General features: G+C 50.2%; 1 protein-coding gene across 1 annotated transcript in view; it reads left to right on the forward strand.

Moving 5' to 3' along the window:
* Positions 1–20,786, forward strand: part of LGR6 (leucine rich repeat containing G protein-coupled receptor 6) — a 149,553-nt gene that overhangs the window by 103,090 nt on the left and 25,677 nt on the right. Inside the window, exons 6-7 of the mRNA XM_009463305.2 lie at positions 5,710–5,781; positions 20,038–20,106. Of these exons, the coding sequence (XP_009461580.2) occupies positions 5,710–5,781; positions 20,038–20,106 (141 nt within the window). The remainder of the gene's footprint in view (positions 1–5,709; positions 5,782–20,037; positions 20,107–20,786) is intronic.

The raw sequence follows: 20,786 nt of genomic DNA on the forward strand, positions 1-20,786 counted from the left end.
TCTTGGCCACTTGGGCACACTGCTGGCTCATGTTCAGGCGGCTGTCAACCAACACCCCCAGGCCCTTTCCCGCCAGGCAGCTCTCCAGCCACTCCTCCCCACGCCTGTAGCATTGCATGGGGTTGTTGTGCCCCAAGTGCAGGACCCGGCACTGGGCCTTGTTGAATCTCATGTAACTACGATGGCTGGCTCAACGATCCAGCCTGGCCAGGTCCCTCTGTAGGGCCTTCCTGCCCTCCAGCAGATCAACACTTCCACCCAACTTGGTGTCATCTGCATCTTGTCTGTCATACCTTTCTCTTATCATGGCTTTTCCAGTCCCCATCCAGTTAGCTGTCTTGCAATAAGAAGTTAGTCTACATATCACACTTGTTTGTTCCTCTGCACCTTTGAGGTGGAGAGACCAGAACCGCACTGCAGCAAAGACAAAAATGAACAATGGCATAATGCTGTACTGGAGCTCATTTCCTCTTTTCTAGTCATTCCTATCATTTGATTTGCTTTTTTGACAGCTATTAAACACCAAGAGCTCCTTCCTGTAGATACTTAAGAGCCTGTTACGGCATATGCTTATAGAGGACTGGTTTTCCCCCCTTTACATCACTTTGCATTCATGCAACCTGAATTTCAGCTGATGTTTTATTGTTGAGGACAAGCCACTCACCTGCAAGTGCTTCCCTCGTAGGTCACCCAGCAAGACCTTCCAACTGAATGTGTTGAGATCTGAAGACAATAAATGAAGGATATTTAGTAGAATTTCTCTTTCTTACAGTTTTTATCATGTAAGGACATGATGCATCTCTCTCTCTAACAGCATGGTTTAGTGACTGGAGAAGAAAACTAGTTTCGAAGACTCCTGGGTTCCCATTCCCATTTTGGGCCTTTTTTTGGTGTTACTCTGGCCAAAACTTTCAAAAGGGACCACTGATTTTCAGTTTCCTCCCTGCCTGGGAGCAAACATCAAACATCTCATCCCTGCTTTCCAGGGGAGCTGAGCACCGGTAGTTTCAGCTGATATCTATGGGACTCAGAGCTCCCCAGCATGTCAAACCCTAGTCTGTTAGATCAGTGTCAGGATGAACCTGTGCATCATCTCTACCTTCACCTGTACAGGGGAGTTAAGAAGTCCCTCTCCGAAAAGTTCTTGGGAACCTCGGTGTTGGCGGTGAGTGCCAGGCATGTGCAATTCATTATTACTAAGAACAATATTGCCTGTAACATCTGGGTCCCATTCATGGGCCTTTTAATTTGCAAAAGTGCCTTTTCTCTCTGAGGACTGAGCATGCTGCCTTGGCAAAAGTGAGTTTGCCTTCCCAGCACTTGAGGAAGAAGCGAATAGCACTCCAACGCACCCCTGACCATGTCACTTCTGACTGATCTTTATTCTTCACCAGACAAATCTCATGCTGGTCCTTCACTGTCGGAAATAATCCATGGGAATTTGCACCATTTATGATTTAGGTTTCTCTACTTATCCATGGCCAAATTGAGGAAAAGGACAATTTTGCCACAATAGAGCTGGGAATTCAACACGGCAATGGCTGGTCCAGTGGGAGAATTCACATCATGTCAGATTTGAACCTAGTTCAAATCATCTGAGGCAAATAACTGATGGAAAATGTTTGCATTTGTCCTTTTTGAGAAGAAAAAATGAAGTCATTAGAAATGAGAGCGATGGAGAATCCACCACTTCTCTTTGTAGTTTGTTCCAGTGGTTAATCATCCTTAGTGTTAACAAAAAAAAATAAAAAAGCTCGTATTTCCCATTTGAATTTTCTTTGGCTTTGACTTCAGACATTTGTTCTTATTATTCTTTTCTCCACTAAATCACAGAACCATTTTAGTACCCATTTTCTAACCAGGAAGAATCCTATACGTTCCGCTGCACTCATCCCCTTGATCTTGGTTCTAATAAGCTGAACAGATTGAGTTCTCTAAGTCTCCATTCTAGTTTTTTCCAGCCCTTGGATCATTTTTATTGCTCTTCTCTGCAGTCATTCCAAATTATCAGCATCCAGTTAACAATGTGGGTACCAGAAATACATTTAGCCTTCCAGAGATGTTTTCACCAGTGCACGATGCAGATGTAATATAATTACCCTTTCCTTACAGTCTATTCTCTTCTTCATGCAGACAAGGACCTTTATTGAACCAGTATTTAGCACATTAGCTCAACCTGCTTTCCCTTGTGTGTGGGACAAATTGGCAGAGGTGCCCTGTCCCCTTGGAAGTGGTATTTCCAGAGCTGGAGCTCTCAGTGCTAATGCCTGTGTTGGACCCTCTCACTTCAGTACAAGATGGTTCTCCAGGATCTTTTAATCCACTGGAAAAATATATGGAAAAGGGAGTGAAATGAAAATGAAACAAATTCTACTAGGAGCAGAATTTATGCCCAATTTGTGCAAAATTGTTGTCAAGGGCAGAAAGTCTTCCTTCTAGAATCTACTGTGCACGTTTTTTGTGGGACACAACTGAATCTTGTAGGGTTGGTTTTTTTCCGGTGTGCTTCTAAAGTCTCATCACCTGAGACACCAACCAAGATGAAGCATCTCTCCCAAGCCTGTCTGGGGGATTTTGGCCATTTGGTATTCTGCAGCCACTGTAATTTATGCTGCCTTTCAGCAAGGCATGGCATGGGTTCACCTGACACAGCGGAGGAGCTAGCCTGTCTCATGACGTGGTAGCACTCGTGCTGCTGCCGGAATACATGGGGCAAATTGTCTGCCATCCTGCCAGAGGTCAGTCATGATAATTGCTTTTGAAAAGAGACCACTGTTTTCTAATGGAGGTTCATAACTGAATAACAGTCTACAGGCTAGCCCACAAAAAAGCAATGACTGTCGTGCTCCTTCCTGGGCAAAGCTGCTCTCATGGATGATTGCCCAAAACCAGCCTCATTCCATGGTACTGACCTGAGAAGGGAGATATACAGATCTCAAAGCTCGTTGATCTTACTGAGGACAGTGGTGGATACCAGCTCCAATAGCAATAGCAAGGGCTTAAAGACTTCTCATGCTTTTGCATCACAACAGCGTTGTTTATAGCCCAGAACCAAGTATCTCGAGTTGCTATCAAACCAGCTGTAATTTACAGGGCAGAATATAACGTCGTGTGGGCTGAGCTCAAACTGACAAACACTGGAGATGTTGCAATTCCACTTGTTAAAATTTGTTTACCAGGGGAGAAAAAAAGGCAGGATGGAAGAAAGGAAAGGCTTTTCAAGTGTTTACCTTTCCAGCTCTCTTGTTTCTATTATTGCCATGTGGTTAGGTAACAACTCTAGAGTTCAGCTTGGACAGCAAATTTTTTTATAACTCTCTTTTTCAGTTGCTCATAATTTTCTCACCAACAAAGAACTTCCTTCTGATGATTTTCATTACTCTGACTCCAAACAAAGCACTTCAGAGCCAAATATAAACACAGCAGGTGATTGCTTTTCTATTCTGTCTCCTTGCCTGACTTGAGCGATAGCAGTCAGCTGCTCAGCATGGCCGAGCTTAGGCAAGGTGTCCAGTTGTACCACCCCGACAGAGCTCCAAGGAGCTCACATCTTCCCCAGCATTCAGCATTTTCGTTCTCCCCATGGTGTCTGCTCGCAGCAGACAGAGGTATGGGGCAAGGGGTTCCTGTGGCACCTCGCGCTGCAATTAGAGAGCGACTCCAGATTCAAATCCTCAATTTGCCAAATACAGTATCCAGTGTTCAAAGGGACCCAAAATTGTTGGCACCATCTTGCACTGGAACTGCCAAGTGGAGTAAGGGCAACATGATCTGAAGCTGTCCCATAACATTTGATAGAGGAAACCGTCTGGACTGGAACTTCTTTTCTTGTGACAAAGAGAGATTTCTCCTGTAAGATTCTGATTTTGATCTCGGCTTCTTTTCTCCTCAAAGAGTCACAATCAAACCAAGTTTTCTTGCAGGCAACTTCCTTTTCTTTTTTCCCATTTGCTCAAAGGAGCAAACGTATTTTATCACACATCTTTCCCCTCCCTTCCCCTTCCTCTGAAATGTTGGTATGTTCTCATCCCAACGACAAACATCCGGCTTGGGCTGGTTTCTGTTTTGCAAGCCCCTACCAAACTGCCCTAGAGCCTGGATGTTCCTCCACTCCCAGCTCCCTCCTGCTTTACCCTAGAATATTTGGCAGTGGGAGCTGCCTGTGCTCAGCCAAACAGCTCACACTTGAATCCAGGTGGAGTGAGAGATTTTTCAAGCCGAGACAGATTTAGATCAAGCAGCGAATAACGAAAAAGTCATTGATCCACCTGCCAGTGTGGAGTCTCCCCCAGGGTCTTGGAAGGAGGCAGCAGTGTTGGACAAAGGTTGGTGCGTCCCTGAGCGTGGGCAAGGGAGAAAAGGACCCCAAAGGCAAGTGGTGTGGCAGCAGATTAACCACACGGCGCTCCATGTTAAAGGAGAACCTGAACTGTAAAATGAACTGATGGGGGAAACCTACCCTCACAGAGAGCAAAGAGGGTATCCTGCCCCGGAGGTCCTTACCTCCTCGGTGGGCATTTCTCCACACAGACCATCCCCATGCAAGCATGGACATCACTAATGTGCGTAAGTGCCAGCTAGTAGAAGTGCAGGCTGGGCAGCAGTGGGTTGTTTTTCAGCAGACTTTCCTCAGGCTGCTCCAAGGTCTCTCTGCATGGAGTTCAAGGTGCCCTTGAGTGGGATTTCAGAGGGAGATGCACAATGAGCCATGTGGCTCCCACCAGCTGTAAAGGAAGCCCGGTGGCTAAAACACTCAGATGTGCGCCCACACACACAGTCTCTGACAATCAGAGAGAAGGAATCCAGGAATGAAGGTCTTGGGTTTGCCAGAAAACTGAGACATGGGAGTAAGAGGCCCATGGAAACAGAGAACCTAGCAGATGGGACTCCAGGGGAACTCATCACCTATGGAGCTTCCAAGGCAAAAATACCCCAGGTGGCTTTGCAAGCCAGGGGGGCCCCCAACACATGGCTCTCCAGCACCAGTATTAAGGCTGGAAGGTCCAGAGCCCTTAAGCACTAGGTGTTCATGGTGTATAGCACCAGGATGAAGGGGCAGAAGGAAAAAATTGCTGCCTTAGTGTAGAGAATGTGTACCAGCCTGTCACACGGCGCCTGCATTTCAGCCAGACATTCTGAAGCATTAAACTGAAGACAGCTTTCATTGCAGTCAAACTGGAGCTAATTCAGGAACTGGCAGCATTTTCATTTTTTTTGCAAGTAAAGATAATAAACTGTGACTAACAGGATGATTTTCAACTCAAAGTCTTCTTGCTGCTACTATGGGTCTGAGGAGTTCAAATATGACTGCATCCTTAGATAGCACCAGTGCCCATGAGCAACTGCTGAAGCCACACGGCACTTTGTAGGGTTGGGCCCAACGTAAGGTGAGATCCAGAGCGCTTCTTGAAGCTTCCTGTTTAAGCATGTTCATCCAAAGTCACCCACCAGCTGTGAAAGTGGAGGTCTCAGGGAAACTCCTATGTCAGTCTGGATTTCCTGGGAGAAATGGGAGCTCTGTAGCTGCTCTGCAAGCACTACTGCACCCAGCATGTGTCTCATGGGGCAAGAGAAGGGACCTTATAACACCCTTTGTCATCCCAGCCCAGGCTGTGGTGCTCTGCTTGCAGAATGTCCCTGGGCCTTGGCTCAGACTGGCAAGTAAAGATCAGCTTGCATCTCCAATGAACATCTCTGTTTTGTCCACAGGCACCTGCACAACAACCGGATCCAAAGCCTGGGAGCCAACGGCTTTGATGGGCTGCACAGCTTGGAAACCCTGTGAGTCACCTGTTTTCTTCTCTGTGCTAAAGAGCTCACCTGTGTTCTTCTCTGTGCTAAAGAGCTCACCTGTGTTCATGCCCTCCAGCACAGCCTGCAGGAAAGAGCTGGTGTCTCTGGGCCAGCCCCACTACATGTTCACTGGCCACCATGCTCTGAGGGCGGCAGCAGGGCTGGCTCCAGGCACCAGCCCAGCAAGCAGATGCCCAGGGCACGGTGCTGCCTGGGGTGGTGGCAAACTGGACTTTCTCCCTGCACCTGTGCAAGCTGGTCTGGCTGTGCTGCTGCTGCAGAGGGGTCTGCGCATGTGGGTAGAGCGGCTGGGAGGGGGCTCAGAGGCCCTGGACCCAAGTCTTGGTGCAATCCAGAGAGTTTGCATGCATGCCCTGCTCAGGGAGTGTCCCCACCTCCTCACCACACGCACAAGGTCCCAAAGCCTCCTAAACATCTGACTCCACCAAAATGAGGGGCTGGCTTGAGTTCAAGGCTGGTAAAATCCCTGGGGATCTGTGGAATATCTCTCTTTGAGATGGTCCCATGTCACCTGGCATCACCCATAGCCAGCTGACTTCATCTTGCACCATGTTCTTGGCACAGCTGGGTAAGCAATCTGTCAGGAGACCACGGGGGAAGATGGGAAGCAGGAATGAACTCTCCTCCAGGACACATCTTCATTAGCAGCAGATGGGTCACCCTGAACTCAAAAAGACTTGAATCTGATGGCCTTGCCTTGTGCACACTGCGCCTTTGACAGCATTATGAATCACTTGGGTCTCATGTGCCGTGCATTGGCCTAGGAGGAAACATAAACAGGCAAGCAAATAAATTAATGCTCTGAAAGACTAGAAGAGGTGCCTGTTGCCTTCAATTGTGCAGAAACATGTCCCTTCATGCAGGCCTTGGGGTCAGAGTCAGGGCCTCACTCCTTGCCAGGGAGAAGTAGGGGGTCTGGGTCATGGCAAAAAGAGGTGACACTTCCCAGCATTCAACTGCCACTCAAGGAGACAGGGCCCGTCTGTGCCGAGCACGGTGCCAGCAGCAGCGGTCAGGCGAGAGTGGACGCAGCAGGCAAGCCCTTGGTCCCTAGACACAGCCCTCAGAGGCAGGACCATGACACACATTGTCTCTTACTTTCAGACTGGCACATCCTGGGGCCACCCAGAAGGGCTCAGCTGGAGACAGTGCACTGCCCCTGAACTGTGCCAGGGGTGGTGCAAGAAGGGAGGCTGGATGGTCTCCTCTGGTGATCCACAGATCTCCCCCGCCCCTGCGCCAGCTTGGCTTTCTCCCCAATCATTTCTGGTGGGCACAGGCAAATATGTGAGGGCAGAGTCGTGGCATCCAGGCAGCACAAAGGCAGGCAGGTTGCAGTAGGGAGTGGAGGACTTGCTGAGGGAAGAAAACCCTGTTTGGGCTCTAACCCAGGCAGACTATGCAGCAACATCACAGCCTACATCAGGGCAACCTTATTCTGCAGCCAAGGTGGTTAAAGCCACCCTGCTGCCCATCCCAAGCAGGACAGAGCTGCAGAGAAGAAGCTGGCTTCTTATTTACTGTGGGAAAGAGTAAAGGGCTTCCATTGCCCTGGATGATAATTCAGTTCCCACACACACTTGTGCTGAAAGCTCATTTCTCCCTCTGCTCCTGCCCTAGCACTTCCTTTGCCTTTTGTTGCCTGTCTGAGATGCCCCCCAGCATTCAGGGGAGCTCAAGCATCTCCCTCCCTTGCTCTCAGTCCCCGCAGGGACAGAACTGGATAGCCCTGCAAGGACAGGGCTCTCTGCAGGGCTGTGGCAGTGGCAGTCCTGTCCCTGCTGACCAGGCAGCCCTGGGAGTATTTGACCTCCAGGGGTTGTCCCCTTGAAGCAGGGGTCTGCCTGCGTCCAGGCTCTGATGGCTCAGACTTGTGTGTGTGAGTATCCCACAGCCCCCATCCTCCACAAGCTGCCTGCAGCTGCAAGGACAGTGCTGTGGGCGAGGTTCCAGACTCTCCTCCACATCTGATCACACTGAAGGAGTGTCTTCAAGAGAGAGTGAGCTGGCTTTTGCTCCTCTTGGCCTGAGCATCTAATTCTCACCTCCAGGCCAGCAAGGATTTCAAGTCACTGATCTTTGAGGATCGCGGTGTTCCTCAAGTGGAGCCATCCCCCTCATGTTAATCTCCAGCACTCATCTGCCCTGATGACCAAAGCTGGCCAAGCTCTGTGGCAAAAAACAGCCCAGCATTTGGCTGCAGCAGCCCAACTAAGCTGGTAGACCTGTATCTACCTACCACCTCGCAGCTCCTGTGCATGTGGAGACTATTACAGTCTCCGCACATACCCTTTAACTCAAATTATGATTACATTCTGTTGACAGCACTTAGCACATTTTCTTGGCTTGTGGAGGCCAAACTGTGCTCTCAGTTACCCCGTGGGCGTTACCTCCTGGAAGGCAGCAGGATGGTAAGAGTTGGTGAAGACAGAAACTTCTCCAGGGTTCCTAAAATGAGTATTTGTGGCCAGATGCTGATTATAAGCCGGGCAGAATAGTTGAAGATCTGTAGAAGCTGAGAGGAAAAAAATTGTTTCAGGCTTTTCAGAAAAGCCTAGGAAGTTTTAGGTGCAGAAACCTCTGTTCCCCTAAGGGAAATGTTTCTTCTCATATTTAGCTAGACAGGGAAACTTCTATTTTTATCAAATGCAGCCAAAACTTTAAGAGAAACAGCACCCACTGCTCCATGCAGGGCTCAGCGGTATGCAAGCTGCTTATGCACAACCACGCCAGACGCCTACCCCAGGTCCTAGCATTTCTGCAAAAACAGATCCCAGTGGAGCATCTCTGTTCTTGGAGAGGGCTTGGCCCTGATATCTTAGGAGGGCAGCAAATCTAGAAAGAGGTAAAGTGAAGCCAGATTAATGACTTCATGTTTCCCCTGCATTGACCTGCAGCTACCGTGCACAAGTCAGCTTTGCCAGGTACAGAGCAAGAGCAGCTCTCTGTTTTCCATGCTGATGAGGGGGCAACACCCGCCAGGTCTCAACCAGTCAAACACTAGCATGTAGCTGGAGAAAGCAGCTCCAAGAAATTTTTCTCTGTCAGGGCAAGATCTGGCTGTTCACGAGCCCCCCCAGCCTCCTCTTCCTGGAAGGAAACCTGGGTAGGCAGGCTGGAAGCAAGTCAGAGCTGCTCTGGCCAGATTCCCAATAGGGTTTCGAAATAGCCTTGAAACCTGGTGAGATTCCCTCACCCGTTCCCATAAACCTGAGAGATGACACAAAGCAACCCTGCAGGTCTGTGGGAAGAAACCCTAAGTGTGGCTGAGCTATGAAACCAGGTATTAATGGTCAAAGTGGGTGATACTCAGCATTTTTTAGCCCTCTCCCAAAGACACGGAGTAAATAGGAGTGTAAATGTCCTTATGTGACACGTTCTTCCTGTAGCCCCTTTGGCTAATGGACTAGATCCTTTAAATAAGGTGTAAGCTCGGGGGTGCCCATAGGAGATGCAGAGCAGACGCAGTGCTGCCCAGTGAGCAGAGCGAGGCCAGCTGGGCACAGAGACTTTAAATACCAAGCAAAGGACAACCATAACCCATAGGCATGCCCAGAGGGGAAGACCTGTGGCCAGGGGGAGTGTTTGGACCACAGCAAATGGCCTGGGGGAATCCTGAGAGGCCTTTGGGTGAGGAGTGGGGTGGTGAAACGAAGGAGAAAAGAAAAGTCAAGGGGAAGCACCATCTTTTGCAAGAAGTAGGAGCAAAGCATGCCAAAAGCTGAGACTCCAGCTGCACTGCTCCTCACGTTGCTTCGCTGCGCCTGCTTTGCCTTGTAAAAACTGCCCTGTGGTGTATTGCTCTGTAAGCCATTTAACGTGTGCTGTAAAACGTTGGGCAGCATAACCGGCTTCCTGCCTTTTGGATGGAAGGATCTTAACTTTTACATTTCCTGATTATGTTGGACTTCATTTCTCAGTCTTTAACAATGCAGGGAGAAGGGAGAGAGATTAGATTATACCTGTTCTGTAGCGTACGCCTGGTAAGTAGGGATGTTTACGGAAAAGCTGATGTAAAGAGAAGTCAGCTGCAGCCAGGAGCATTGCTGCCATGACAGAGGTTGATTCTTGGAAACATTCAGACCTTGCACTCGGGGCTGGGGGCACAGCGCTAGGGGAGGCAGGGCTGTGTTTGCAGAGGAGCAGCAAGGAAAAAATGCCATCCAAAGGCTGGCACGGTGCTAATACAGGAGCCAAGTTCCCTACTGCTGTATGAGGACCATATTTCTCATGGGGGGATCCTTGTGACAGGAATTTCCACAGTGACACTGGTCTTGTGCCCAGGTTTCCTCCTTACCACCTTCGCCTGGAAAGCTGACCAGTGTCCTAAGGTCCTTGAGCTTTGCAGCCAGTCTGAATGCAGTCTAAAGGCTGATGAATAATTGCCTCATGCCTTGTAGTGCTTGACTTTGACCTCATTAGGTAGGTTGTGATAACACTGAACTTAGCCCTCTGCTTCCCTGGATTAATGTTTCATGGATCAGACCTGGAGGGGAAGGTGATGCGTGAAGTCCCTCCAGACAGCCAAGCCCTAACTCACTGCTCTCTGCAGGGTGAAGGGATGGAAGGGGTAGGTGACGTGAAGCTATGCAGCCAAATATATACATATACACATATGTCTATATGTGTGTGTGTATAGCACTTCACAGACAGCCATGGGGAGGGCATCTAATCGTGGAAGCTGAATTTCAGAGCTGGACCCCAAGTTCTAGCTCCAAACACCAGCACGCATAAACCATCATTTAGCATTTCCCAGCTTGACTGTTGCCAGTGTCCCCATGGCAAAGCAGGGCAGACCCCAGACAGCAAGTGGAGAGTGCAGCTGAAGGGGTGGAGAGGTTCCTGCATGGATCTTCCAATGCCTTTCACCAAAACAGTAGTACCTCACTGAAAACACCCTTGGGCTGGGAGCTCCACTTTGAAGAAAAAGAGAAAGTGTTTTTCTCTCCCATCAGAAGTGTTTTGCCCAAGCAGGGAGAGGAGGTGTTGTGGCCCTGAGCGCCAGCTGCCACACATATATGGTGAGGAAACCCGTCGAGGCAAGTCCTTGGGGCCTCTGATACAGGGCAGGTGGGCGACAGCAGTGGCTCCGGCAGGTCTACGCTCTCATGTGGCGCTCAGGCGCGGGTGGGCTGGCAGTACCAAGCAGCACCTTGGCGTGGGTACGTGCAGGGTCCTCCATCACAAAAGCCACCACCTGCTCAGGGCTTGATTTTGAGCTGCTGAGGCAAAGAGAGAAATGCAAAAGTAAGAGCTGTGGCCCTCCCAGTGATCCTGTCCGTGGACATGGCCACATCCCCTACACACATGGAGCATGGGCTGAACCGAAAACAGGGTTCAGACTCCTCCCTGCCCTGGCACATGCAACCAGGCAAGACCCTGACACTGGCAGAGAGCGAAAACGTGTCTCAGCAGAGTCCTGTCTCCCCACCCCGCAGCAGGGCTAAGGTGGCTCCCGGGGCAGAGGCAGGGATGGGAAACAAACAGCTGCTCCCCAGGACCAGCCCAAAATGCTGAAGGCCTCCAGACTATGGCCAAAATAGCAACGATCTGCCCCAAAATTGCTGCTCCTCTGACTGTTCGGGCATCTCTGGCCCGTCTCCAACACGGACGTGATGGGGAAGCGGTTCAGAGAGGCCCTGCAGCCCTTGCCCATCCCCTCCGCCTGAGATGACCCTGCTGCTTCCTATCTCTCTGACTTCTCCCTCCCCATCCACATCCCTGCCAGCTCCTCCGCTTGTCAGACAAAGGAGATAAATCACTTGGAAAGAGCAAATCTCCATTCATTTAAAACCCTTTTAATTTATTTATAAAAAATAGCGCTAATAAATTAAAAACGTCTCCCAGAAGAGCTGAATCCAAAACCCTCTGGCTCCAGGCGTTTTATCTGCCTAACCTTGCCTCACAGGAAATGCCCTTACCACAGGCTTTCGCAGCGCGCTGCCCTATTATCCGGGTAATTAGTTGAGTCTGTAAATGCAGAGCAGAGCTGGAACCTACTGACTCCTCCAGAGAGTTGGATTTTCTATGAGAGGAAAAAAAAAGAAAATTAATATAAAGTGCACCTCAGGCAATGAAGGCAGGAAGAAGGAAATGGGAAATATCTCCACCACAGCTCATACAAGGGTTGTTTAACCCTTTGAGGGCCAGGCAGCCTTTGCTGTTCTCCTGCAAAACTGTCTGCCGAGTGCTACCTTGCTCCTCAAGCGACATTTGTCTCCATCAGCATGTTGAATTTGAAACTTTTTCTGCAGTCTCTTGATGCACAAGATTCACAGTCTGTGCCATTGCCAAAGTAGCTGATGGGTTTGACTCCTCCAAGGATGCCCTGTTTGCTGTGCTGAGCTGCTCTGTTCCTTCTTCAGCATCCTGGTGCTCCAGCCCTGCTGTGTGTCAGGGTGGGTCCCCGGGCAGCTCATCAGAGGCAGCTTGGCTCCATGGTCCCACCCTGCCCTGCCAGAGGAGGGAGGGGACTTCAGCAGAGGCTTGGTACCCAGATTCAGGGGATGGAGAAAGGAAGGGGGCAGGTGGATTTTTGGAAAGAGGGACCACAGCTCAGGCCCTGGTTGCATGGGTCCCTGTGTCTGGTCCAAGAACAGAGTTATAAAGTTCATTCCCTGATCTGACTGTCGCGTAAATGGAAGCTGACTTTTCCAACAGAGAAAGCCACCTGTAAAACTGAATTGTCAAATGCATGAAGCACTGTCTGGGAGCATGGAGACCAGACACTTCCCTCATGTGGTCTCCTTGGGCCAACTGGTCCCATTTTTTTGCATCTTCTCTCCCAAGAGCAGAAGCCTGGACTGCCAGAAATGCATCCCCACTGCTGCAGCTCAGGCTCTGAACCAGTTGGGTACCTTCCAACGGGGCTCTGAGCTTTGGCTGGACATGACCCCAAGCAGACATTATATTTTGCAAGATTATAAAGAAAAAAGACAGAAAGTGAAGGCAGTTCAGGTGAAAAGGTAGTTCTGGAGCCACTGAATTTTTCCGTGGTTATGGCCTCACTGTAAGGCTCACCTCCTTCGCAGGACTCCTCTGCCTATTCTCCCTTTGCCCACCAAACCCTCATACCACCCCTCTTGCGCCCTGCCAGCTCTCCAGCCTGGCTCCCCCACCCCTGGAGCCGCTTGCTCTTGCAGTGATGGACAGCACTGAGTGTCCCCAAACCTCCAGCCCCTGGGCCTCCAGACATGCTTGCTGTGACCTGTCAGGGGTCCCCAAGTCCTCTGCCTCCTTGGGCTTCATTTTGCTCGAAGCCTTCCCCTCAGACACAGACCCGTTCACAGAGCAGCTGAGTGAGAGCAGCTGCCCATGCTGGAGGGGGGAAGCCTCTGCCTCCAGAAATGTGTGAGAGTGAATTGATTGCCTGTGAGGAGGAACAGACACTGCAGGCAGCAGGAATGGCAGTACAGGCAAGCTGCGGGCATGTTTTCACCATGGATGTGCTGATGCACAGAAGCTCTGCCCCCAGCCCACGCTCCCTCCTTCCAGCAGCAGCACGCTGCAGGGGGCCGGGGGCCGATCACCAGCAACTTCTGCACCTTGGGGGGTAGGTAGAAGTCCCCAGCTTCCTTCCCGCAGTTCGGAAATGCTCTGCTGTAGACCAGGCTTCCTCGAGCTTGCCTGGCAAAGTGCAGCAGCCTTCTCCGTGCCTCCCCTGCCTGAGTCATCAGCTCCATGGTTATTGTCTGTGCATCCCAGCGACCGAGGTCCCCACTGCTCCGCTTTGCGGTCAGCTCCTTTTGTGTCTTGTAAATGATATGTGCATGGCAGCGCCTGTGCTCCCAGGACCCCCCACGAGATCCCGTTCTCAAAGGCTTATTTCAACCTTGTTAAATAAATCAAATGGAATTGAAAACATATTTAATCCGGTACCTTTGTCAGTTAGAGAACAGACAGAAATACTGGTTGGAACAGACACATTCTGGACACTGCTGCATTTTTAAATGGAGAACAGAGCTGTGCGAGGAAGGATTGGTAGCTGCAGGCGTACAAGGCATGACCTACAGACAGGTCCCCCCACCCCAGCAATAGACCTTTCAGTGCCACATAAACCCTGTAAAATCATGCAGCACTGTGTAAGTGAGTGGCTGGGATGTTTCCAGGCCAGGCTGTCAGAATTAATCCTTCTACAGGGTTGCTGCTTGCTCCTGGCAGAAATCGGGTACCATTAGTACCTGACAACCTTCCCACAGTGTGGGGGCCCATCTCTGCTCCTTTGGGACACCCATGAACTCTGTCACACTCCACCACAGCCTGGCTTCTCCTTATAATTTGCCAAAAATGGGCCTTTCTAGGATATGATTAGTTTCCCAAATTAAAACACTGACCCTAGCAGATGAATCCCATGATAGGTCATTTCTCTCTCCTGCACACACTTGAGCATCCGCCTCTTGCGTGTCTCCGTTTATAGGGGATGGGTGCATGGCTCCAGGCTGACTGGAGTCAGACATGTGCTCTGGGTCCTTTCACATCCCCCTTCCCTCCTTTCACGTAGTACAGGCACTTGCTGCATCTCATCACCCAGGCCATGCTGGGGAAGGGCACACCTTCACCACACGTTAGTTGCTACCAGGAGAGCAGGGTTTATGCTGATGCTACACAACAGAAATATGGCACCTAATGGTGCAGTTACTTTTCATACTCTGGACTAATCAGGCAGCTCTTCCCAGCTCAAGCTCAACCCTAAGCCATGACCTTGATTTAAGGCATCTGGGTAAAGCAGTCTGGCCGGTGCCAGGCAAGAGGTCAAACTAAATGGTCACGACAGCCCCCTTGGGCTTTCAGACTACCAATTAAATCATTTCCAGTGCTTGATTTGGCCACAGTAACCAGCACGGCTAGCAGCCGCGGTAATTACATTTACTGGCAGCTTGATTAGATGCCAGCACAGGACAGGTGGAAATGCAAGTCCTTATCGGAGGCTGCACAAAGTCTCCCTCCAGGGCACCGCAGTAACATCTCAAACTACACCGAGACTGAAATAGTCAGCAAATGTCCCATCTCCAGCTTCTAATCTTACTGCATCTTCAGGTTTATTAGCTGCAAATTTGTGGTGTTTTGTGGCTTATGGAAGAATTTATAGTACTATATAATTTTTTTTTGGCTTCCTGTGTGGAACCACTAATAGTCCCTAACAGGCAGAAAATTGACCTAAGACTCTTTCCCCTCCTTCTCTCCTTTTGGCCCGACTCAAGATATTAATAGTTCCAGGCTGCATCTTGTCAGCTTCAAATCACCCTGGCAGTTAAAGCCCAAAATAACTGTGCCTTTGATGTGAATTTACTTTTATTTCTAAATAAACAACAGCGTTGGTTAAGATCTTCCAAATATGAAGCTATAGGCTCACTCTAGAAATAACAACAATGGAAAGCCAGCCAGTTCATTGTGTCTTGGGCAGACCGGGTGACCTTTAAGAGGTTTTCATTTTAACTAGAAGAACAGACAAGGCTCCTTTCGACATCCCACTATGATGCCTGGAGCTGGTAACTTGGAACCCAACTAAGGAAAGTGATTTTTTATAGTCATTTCTCTTGCACATCATTTCTGAACCTCTTGGCTGGGTGATTCTGCTTCCAAAAGCCCTTGATAATGGGCAAAACTCTCTTCCTTATGCCTTGCCTATTATTTCTTTTTTTTTTTTGTTATGAGGCTTTCCTACTGTTTTGGCATAGCCAGGGCCATGGTGTGTTGGCATCCTTCCACCAGGTTATACTGGCATTGGGTCCACTTTCCCAGGTGTGCCAAAAAGGGCAGCACCCCACAGCCAGGAGACCCCATAGGTAGCATGCAAAGCCTTGGGGCAGACCCCAGAGCCGGGGCAGCCGAGGCCCCAGCAGTGCCAGGTCCAGCTCCCTTGGGCCAAGAGGCCTCCCTGGCCAGCCCCACCGCCACCCCAGCCCATGTGCCACAGCAGTGCAGTGGGGATAGTGTCACCTGGCGGCAAGTTTGGCTTTTTACAGCTTTCCCCACGCTGTCCCAAAGCTGGAAGCAGTAGCAAAGTGTCAGAGCGTGGCGTTAGGACTAGCAAAGCATTGCCCAAACAGCTCAGATAAGGCAGGGAGAGAAAGGGGACACTTGGAAGTGTTTTCTAGGGCACATCTATTTTCTGTACCCACCCAGCCCCTGGAAAGGGTTTGTAAATGATGTACAGTTCACTGACACGCTCAGTGGAGGAAATTTTGTTGCCACTGAAGTCAAAATGCAAAATCGTCCCCGACCCACTGAGCCCAGACTCCTTCCCATCTGCCTTGACCCTACACTGGGAAAGAAGCTCTGGAGACCCACCGCACACAGGCTGGGCCAAATTCATCACGGGAGAGCAGGCAGAGAGGAGCTATGTCTGGGATGGATGTAGCCCTGCTGGTATCAGACATCTGTGGAAAGACCCAAGGACTGAATTTCACTAAATGAGTAGAAACTTCCCCACTGCCACGAACATCCACAGCCTCCCCCACAGTGAAGGTGGGAGGGTGTTGCTGGGTCATTGCTTGAACCAGAGCCCAACTCAAGTTCTGGGAAGGAAGGAGAAGGGAGAGGGAAGCCACCCTTGTGTCCTGGTTTGGGTCTGTGCTTTGGGGAGAGCTGCCCCACTGCAGGGAAGAGATGACACCTGGGGACCATCTCAGGTACCGGCTTCTTCCAGCCTCCTCCAACCAGACAAATCCCCCAAAATCAGCAGGGCTTGGCACAGGGCAATGCTGGAGGCAAGTCAGGATGGTGCAAGCAGCACACGGATCAAGAGCAGTTGGCTGCAAGCATCACTCAGGAGAGCTGTTAAGGAGCACAATTGGGTTTGTTTTCCGGGCGGGAGGCTCACCTCACTGAAAACCAGGAAGCACCGGCAGCAGCGAGCATAGGCACATTGTCTCTCCTGAACAGACTGGGGTTGCTGGCAGCCAGGCTGGGGCACCATGACTACACCTGGCTGCACTTCCACTTTCCAACAAGCCCAGTGTATGCCAGCACTGAGATGGCTTTTTTACCCAGAGGGAGCTGCTGAACACAATGCTCTTTGTATCTAAGTGCAGGGGGGAGGGAGGCACCGAGATGCTGCCAGGGCTGGGAAAGGTGTGTGTTCGCTCAGGAAGAGCTGGTCCTGTACATACTTGCACACACACGGAGGTACAAACAAAATGTTCATCTGCTGATGAAAGACCAGCCTGCCTGGAAGAGACACGGGCTGGAAAGGAAATGCATTTTTAGAGAACAACAGGAGCAAATATTACAGCATGCTGAATTATTCCTTGTAAATAATATTGGTTACAGATCAGGTTCCCTTTTTCTGTTTGTGAATCACAGGTGAGCCAAGCCTCCTCTCTGTTGGGCAATATTTTCCATATGTCAGCTGCTCACAGACACGTCAGGTATCGCTGGGGAGAAACTCAACCCCACGCCATCGCACAGAGCTTCCCCCAGCGTCAGTGACACGACGGCAGTGGGCTGCGTGTCACCTGGGGACGGGGCTCACCATGCCTCTCCTCCAGGGTCGGTCCCTCGGCGTCACGCAGGCTAATCCCAGCCCCGCAGTTTGTGGTACAAGGGAGGGAAGCAGCGCAGACACCCAGCCCTGAGTGACCTCTGCAGCTCCCTGTGCTGCTGTGAAACCTTGCTGTAACCTTGGGAAGTCACTGTAGGGTGAGGCTTTTAAAGGTATTAAGCACCTTATACACAGATAGAGATTTGGGACTGACAGTCAACTTGGGCTGCTAATGCCCTCTGATTTCATTCAGTGCAGTGATCTGAAGGTTAATGGGATTTGACAGATGCTTTCAAAATATCCAGTAGTGTCCTGTCTGCACTTCTAATTGCTCATTCTCTTTGGAAATCCACTCCTGTGCCTCCCTGAGCTTTGGTGAAAGGATGTGCATTGTAAAAGTCTTTCCCTGCCTTCCCCCGTGTAACAGAGCCTGTATAATGTGAGGCACTCAGCTGTGACAGTGATGGACGCCTGACAGGTACCATCGACAGAAACTGGCTAAGAGGATCCAAGCAGCTGATAATGAGCTACATGTGCCTTGCAAAGAGTGAGGCGTATGAGCAGTCGTGTGTTGGGCTATTTATTCTTAAATAGATCATTTTGGGTTCAAGCAGAGAAGACTGGGAAAAATCATTTATCTCCTTGGACCCAGATGAGAACTGAGTGTGTCAGAGCAAGCTCTTCAGGAGATGCAGAGCTCTCATATCTAATAGACCTGAGCTGCCGTGAGGAGGGGACACATCGCTCCTGTTTCACTCCTGAGCTCTGGGGACGTGCACAGCAGCTTCTTGTGTGCTGGGACTCTGCCACTGCATCGCAGGTCGGACACGGTGGGGAGGCAGAGCTTGTGGTCTTGTCACCAGCCCTGTGCTCCTCTCCTGCTGATTGCCAGCACTGGCAATTATTAGACTATGTGAACCCTTTCCAGACCTTGAGAAGTAGGTCCTACAGGAGCAGGATTCGTTTGCTCAAATCCATACACGTAGTGCACGCAGCCAGGCTCCCTCTGTAGCTGGAGGAGATAAAACAGCCTTGGAAGTGGGGAGACAAACCCTGCCACAGCAGGACCTGCCGCATCCCCTGGGCTGCAAAGGGAACCCAGCAACAAGGTCGGATATGGACTTTATCAGAGCTACACAAGACAAAATCCACCCAAGACAACCACATTGCATGTTTTTCTTCTGGTTTTGTCCTCTATCTTGTAATTCCCTGATAAGTATTTCCTAAGACATAAGTCATATAAGCCTGGAGTCCTGGAAGGCGTAAGGGAAGACCAATTTGGAGAGACTCTCTGGGTTGATTTACTGCGTAAATACCTACAGGGCAAAGCCGAGACAGTGCTATAGAGTAATTCCAAGCAGGGACACTGGTAAAGGAGAAGACTATGTAAGAGAGAGGGGGGCCAAGAGAGATCATAACGCAATTACCATGCCTGGGCCCAGAGGATGAGAATTACAAGGTAATTGGGCAGCAACTCATTGCTGTGTAAATGCATGGTTATTTCTGTTCCGTAAACCACAATCCAGGTTACATGGTAATTACTTTGAGGTCCATTAAGTGTAATTATACAGTAATCTCCAGGAGCCAGTAATTACCCTCATGTTCCAAAGTATCTACCACTTAAAACTCAGTGAGTTTCATGCAGGTAGGAAGCAGTCGCATGGTTTTCAGACTTCAGTGTCTTGGTCTGTGGGATGACCAGGATGGGGTCAAATGTTACCATTTCAGCTGGAACTGCCTTTCAAAGGAGAGCGTTGGGCATGCTAGAGGAGGAGTGCTACACATCTAAAGCCCAGCCAGTCTCTGTGGGCCCCCTCCCGTCAACAGCAGGATCGGTACCTCCGGAGGGCTGTTCCTCCTGGGCTGCCAGCAGTGCCCCGTAGCTCAAATAAATTCTTTTCTGGAGGTGCCAGCCCATCCTTGGAGAACAAATACAGCCCACGAGGTTTTATTCAGGCTCAGATGTTTCTTCTGGTTGCCAAGTCAGGGCAGGTAAACTCTACAGTTGTCATCATGACCAACATATTATATTTTACTTAATTTATTACACTGCAAATTAAACTTAACACTCGGCAGTGTCAATACCTCTTGCAAATCACTCCCACCTTTGGCTCACAGTTTCCAATGTGGGGTTCAGCCCAACCACCAGAAGAATACCTAGGCCTTCCCATAGCCCGCTCTTCCCACTGGTCCCAGTCACAGCATGTCCCACCGGCAAGGAGATCTGTCGTCCCCAGGACAAGCACCAAGGGAACAGTCCCCTGATCCCCTCTGCACCGCAGGGCGAGGGGGCCCAGAGAAAGCCCTTTCATGGGGGCCACACAACTGAAGCTGCTCTTGTGTTTCTCATCCTTCATAACATCCCATTTTGACCTGGAAAGGCAGGGAAAATGGCCAAAGCCCCTGGGGCTGAGTGCCTGGGAGAGGGGGACGGGGCACTCCGGAGATGCGAAGCAGCACCACAGTCCAATGCCGGGAACTGAGGGGCTTGGCAGGAAGGAGTCCAGATGGCAGCAGCCATGGCTTGGACTGGCTCTCGCCTGACAGTGCTCCTAGCGGGGAATATTCCTGCTGCAGGAATGCATGAGATTTTGTTTCCAGGCAGTGGCTGGATCAGCGCAGTAGGAAAAACCTGTCTCCCATGCTTAACAACCAAGTTTCCATGCCTTCAAAGCACAGATACACTCGGTTGAGTTCCTACAGTCATGTTAATGAATGTTTTTCCCTTCTCTGTCTTTCAGGGATCTAAACTACAATGAGCTGCTGGAATTCCCTGGGGCTATCAGGACGCTGGGCCGACTGCAGGAGCTGTGAGATTCTCTATTTATTCCTTTTTAAAAGCATTCCCCAACAGAGAGCGACCAATAAAGTGTCGCATGTGCTCTGACTTGGGGAGACCACTCAGTCCAAGCCTTTCTTTCATCTTTCCCAGCCCTCTCTACCATGCACATAAAAGCATTTTATCCCCTCGATTTCCATCAGCTCTAATCACCTCGCCATCAGCCTCTGCACCACAGCTGGTGGAGGGGAGTGGGAGATCCCCCATCAGGCTCGGAGCAGGTTCTTCCTGCAGCTCTTCATTCTCATGTGGCATCTGATGAACTCAAAGTCCATCTGATCTCCAGCTACTTCTAATGTCCATTCCCCAGCTTGGGACCACAACCATGGAGTTATCTGTGTTATTGTGAGGCCATGGCTTCTGCAGGCCCTGTGCCACCTCCTCTGATGCACAGAAACTGTTTGATCTCCCTTAGGACAAATTTATAATAGGGAATTACAAAAGTTTATGACTATTTTAGTGGTTAGCTCTCTCTCCTCTAACCAGTCAGCCTGGGAGACACTAAAAATGGGAAACCATCCCACTTAACACCCAGGAAGGCAGAAGTGGCCCAAGATGGCATCGAGTTGAGTTGATGTGGATCCATAGTTCCTGTGGACCCTAAGATTGTGTCACACTGGTGACAGGCTGGGGTGGGACAAAAGCAACTGC

This window comes from Nipponia nippon, unplaced genomic scaffold (assembly GCF_047370975.1).
Source record: "Nipponia nippon isolate SJK-2023a ecotype South Korea unplaced genomic scaffold, ASM4737097v1 scaffold_25, whole genome shotgun sequence".
Classification (NCBI taxonomy): Eukaryota; Metazoa; Chordata; class Aves; order Pelecaniformes; family Threskiornithidae; genus Nipponia; species Nipponia nippon.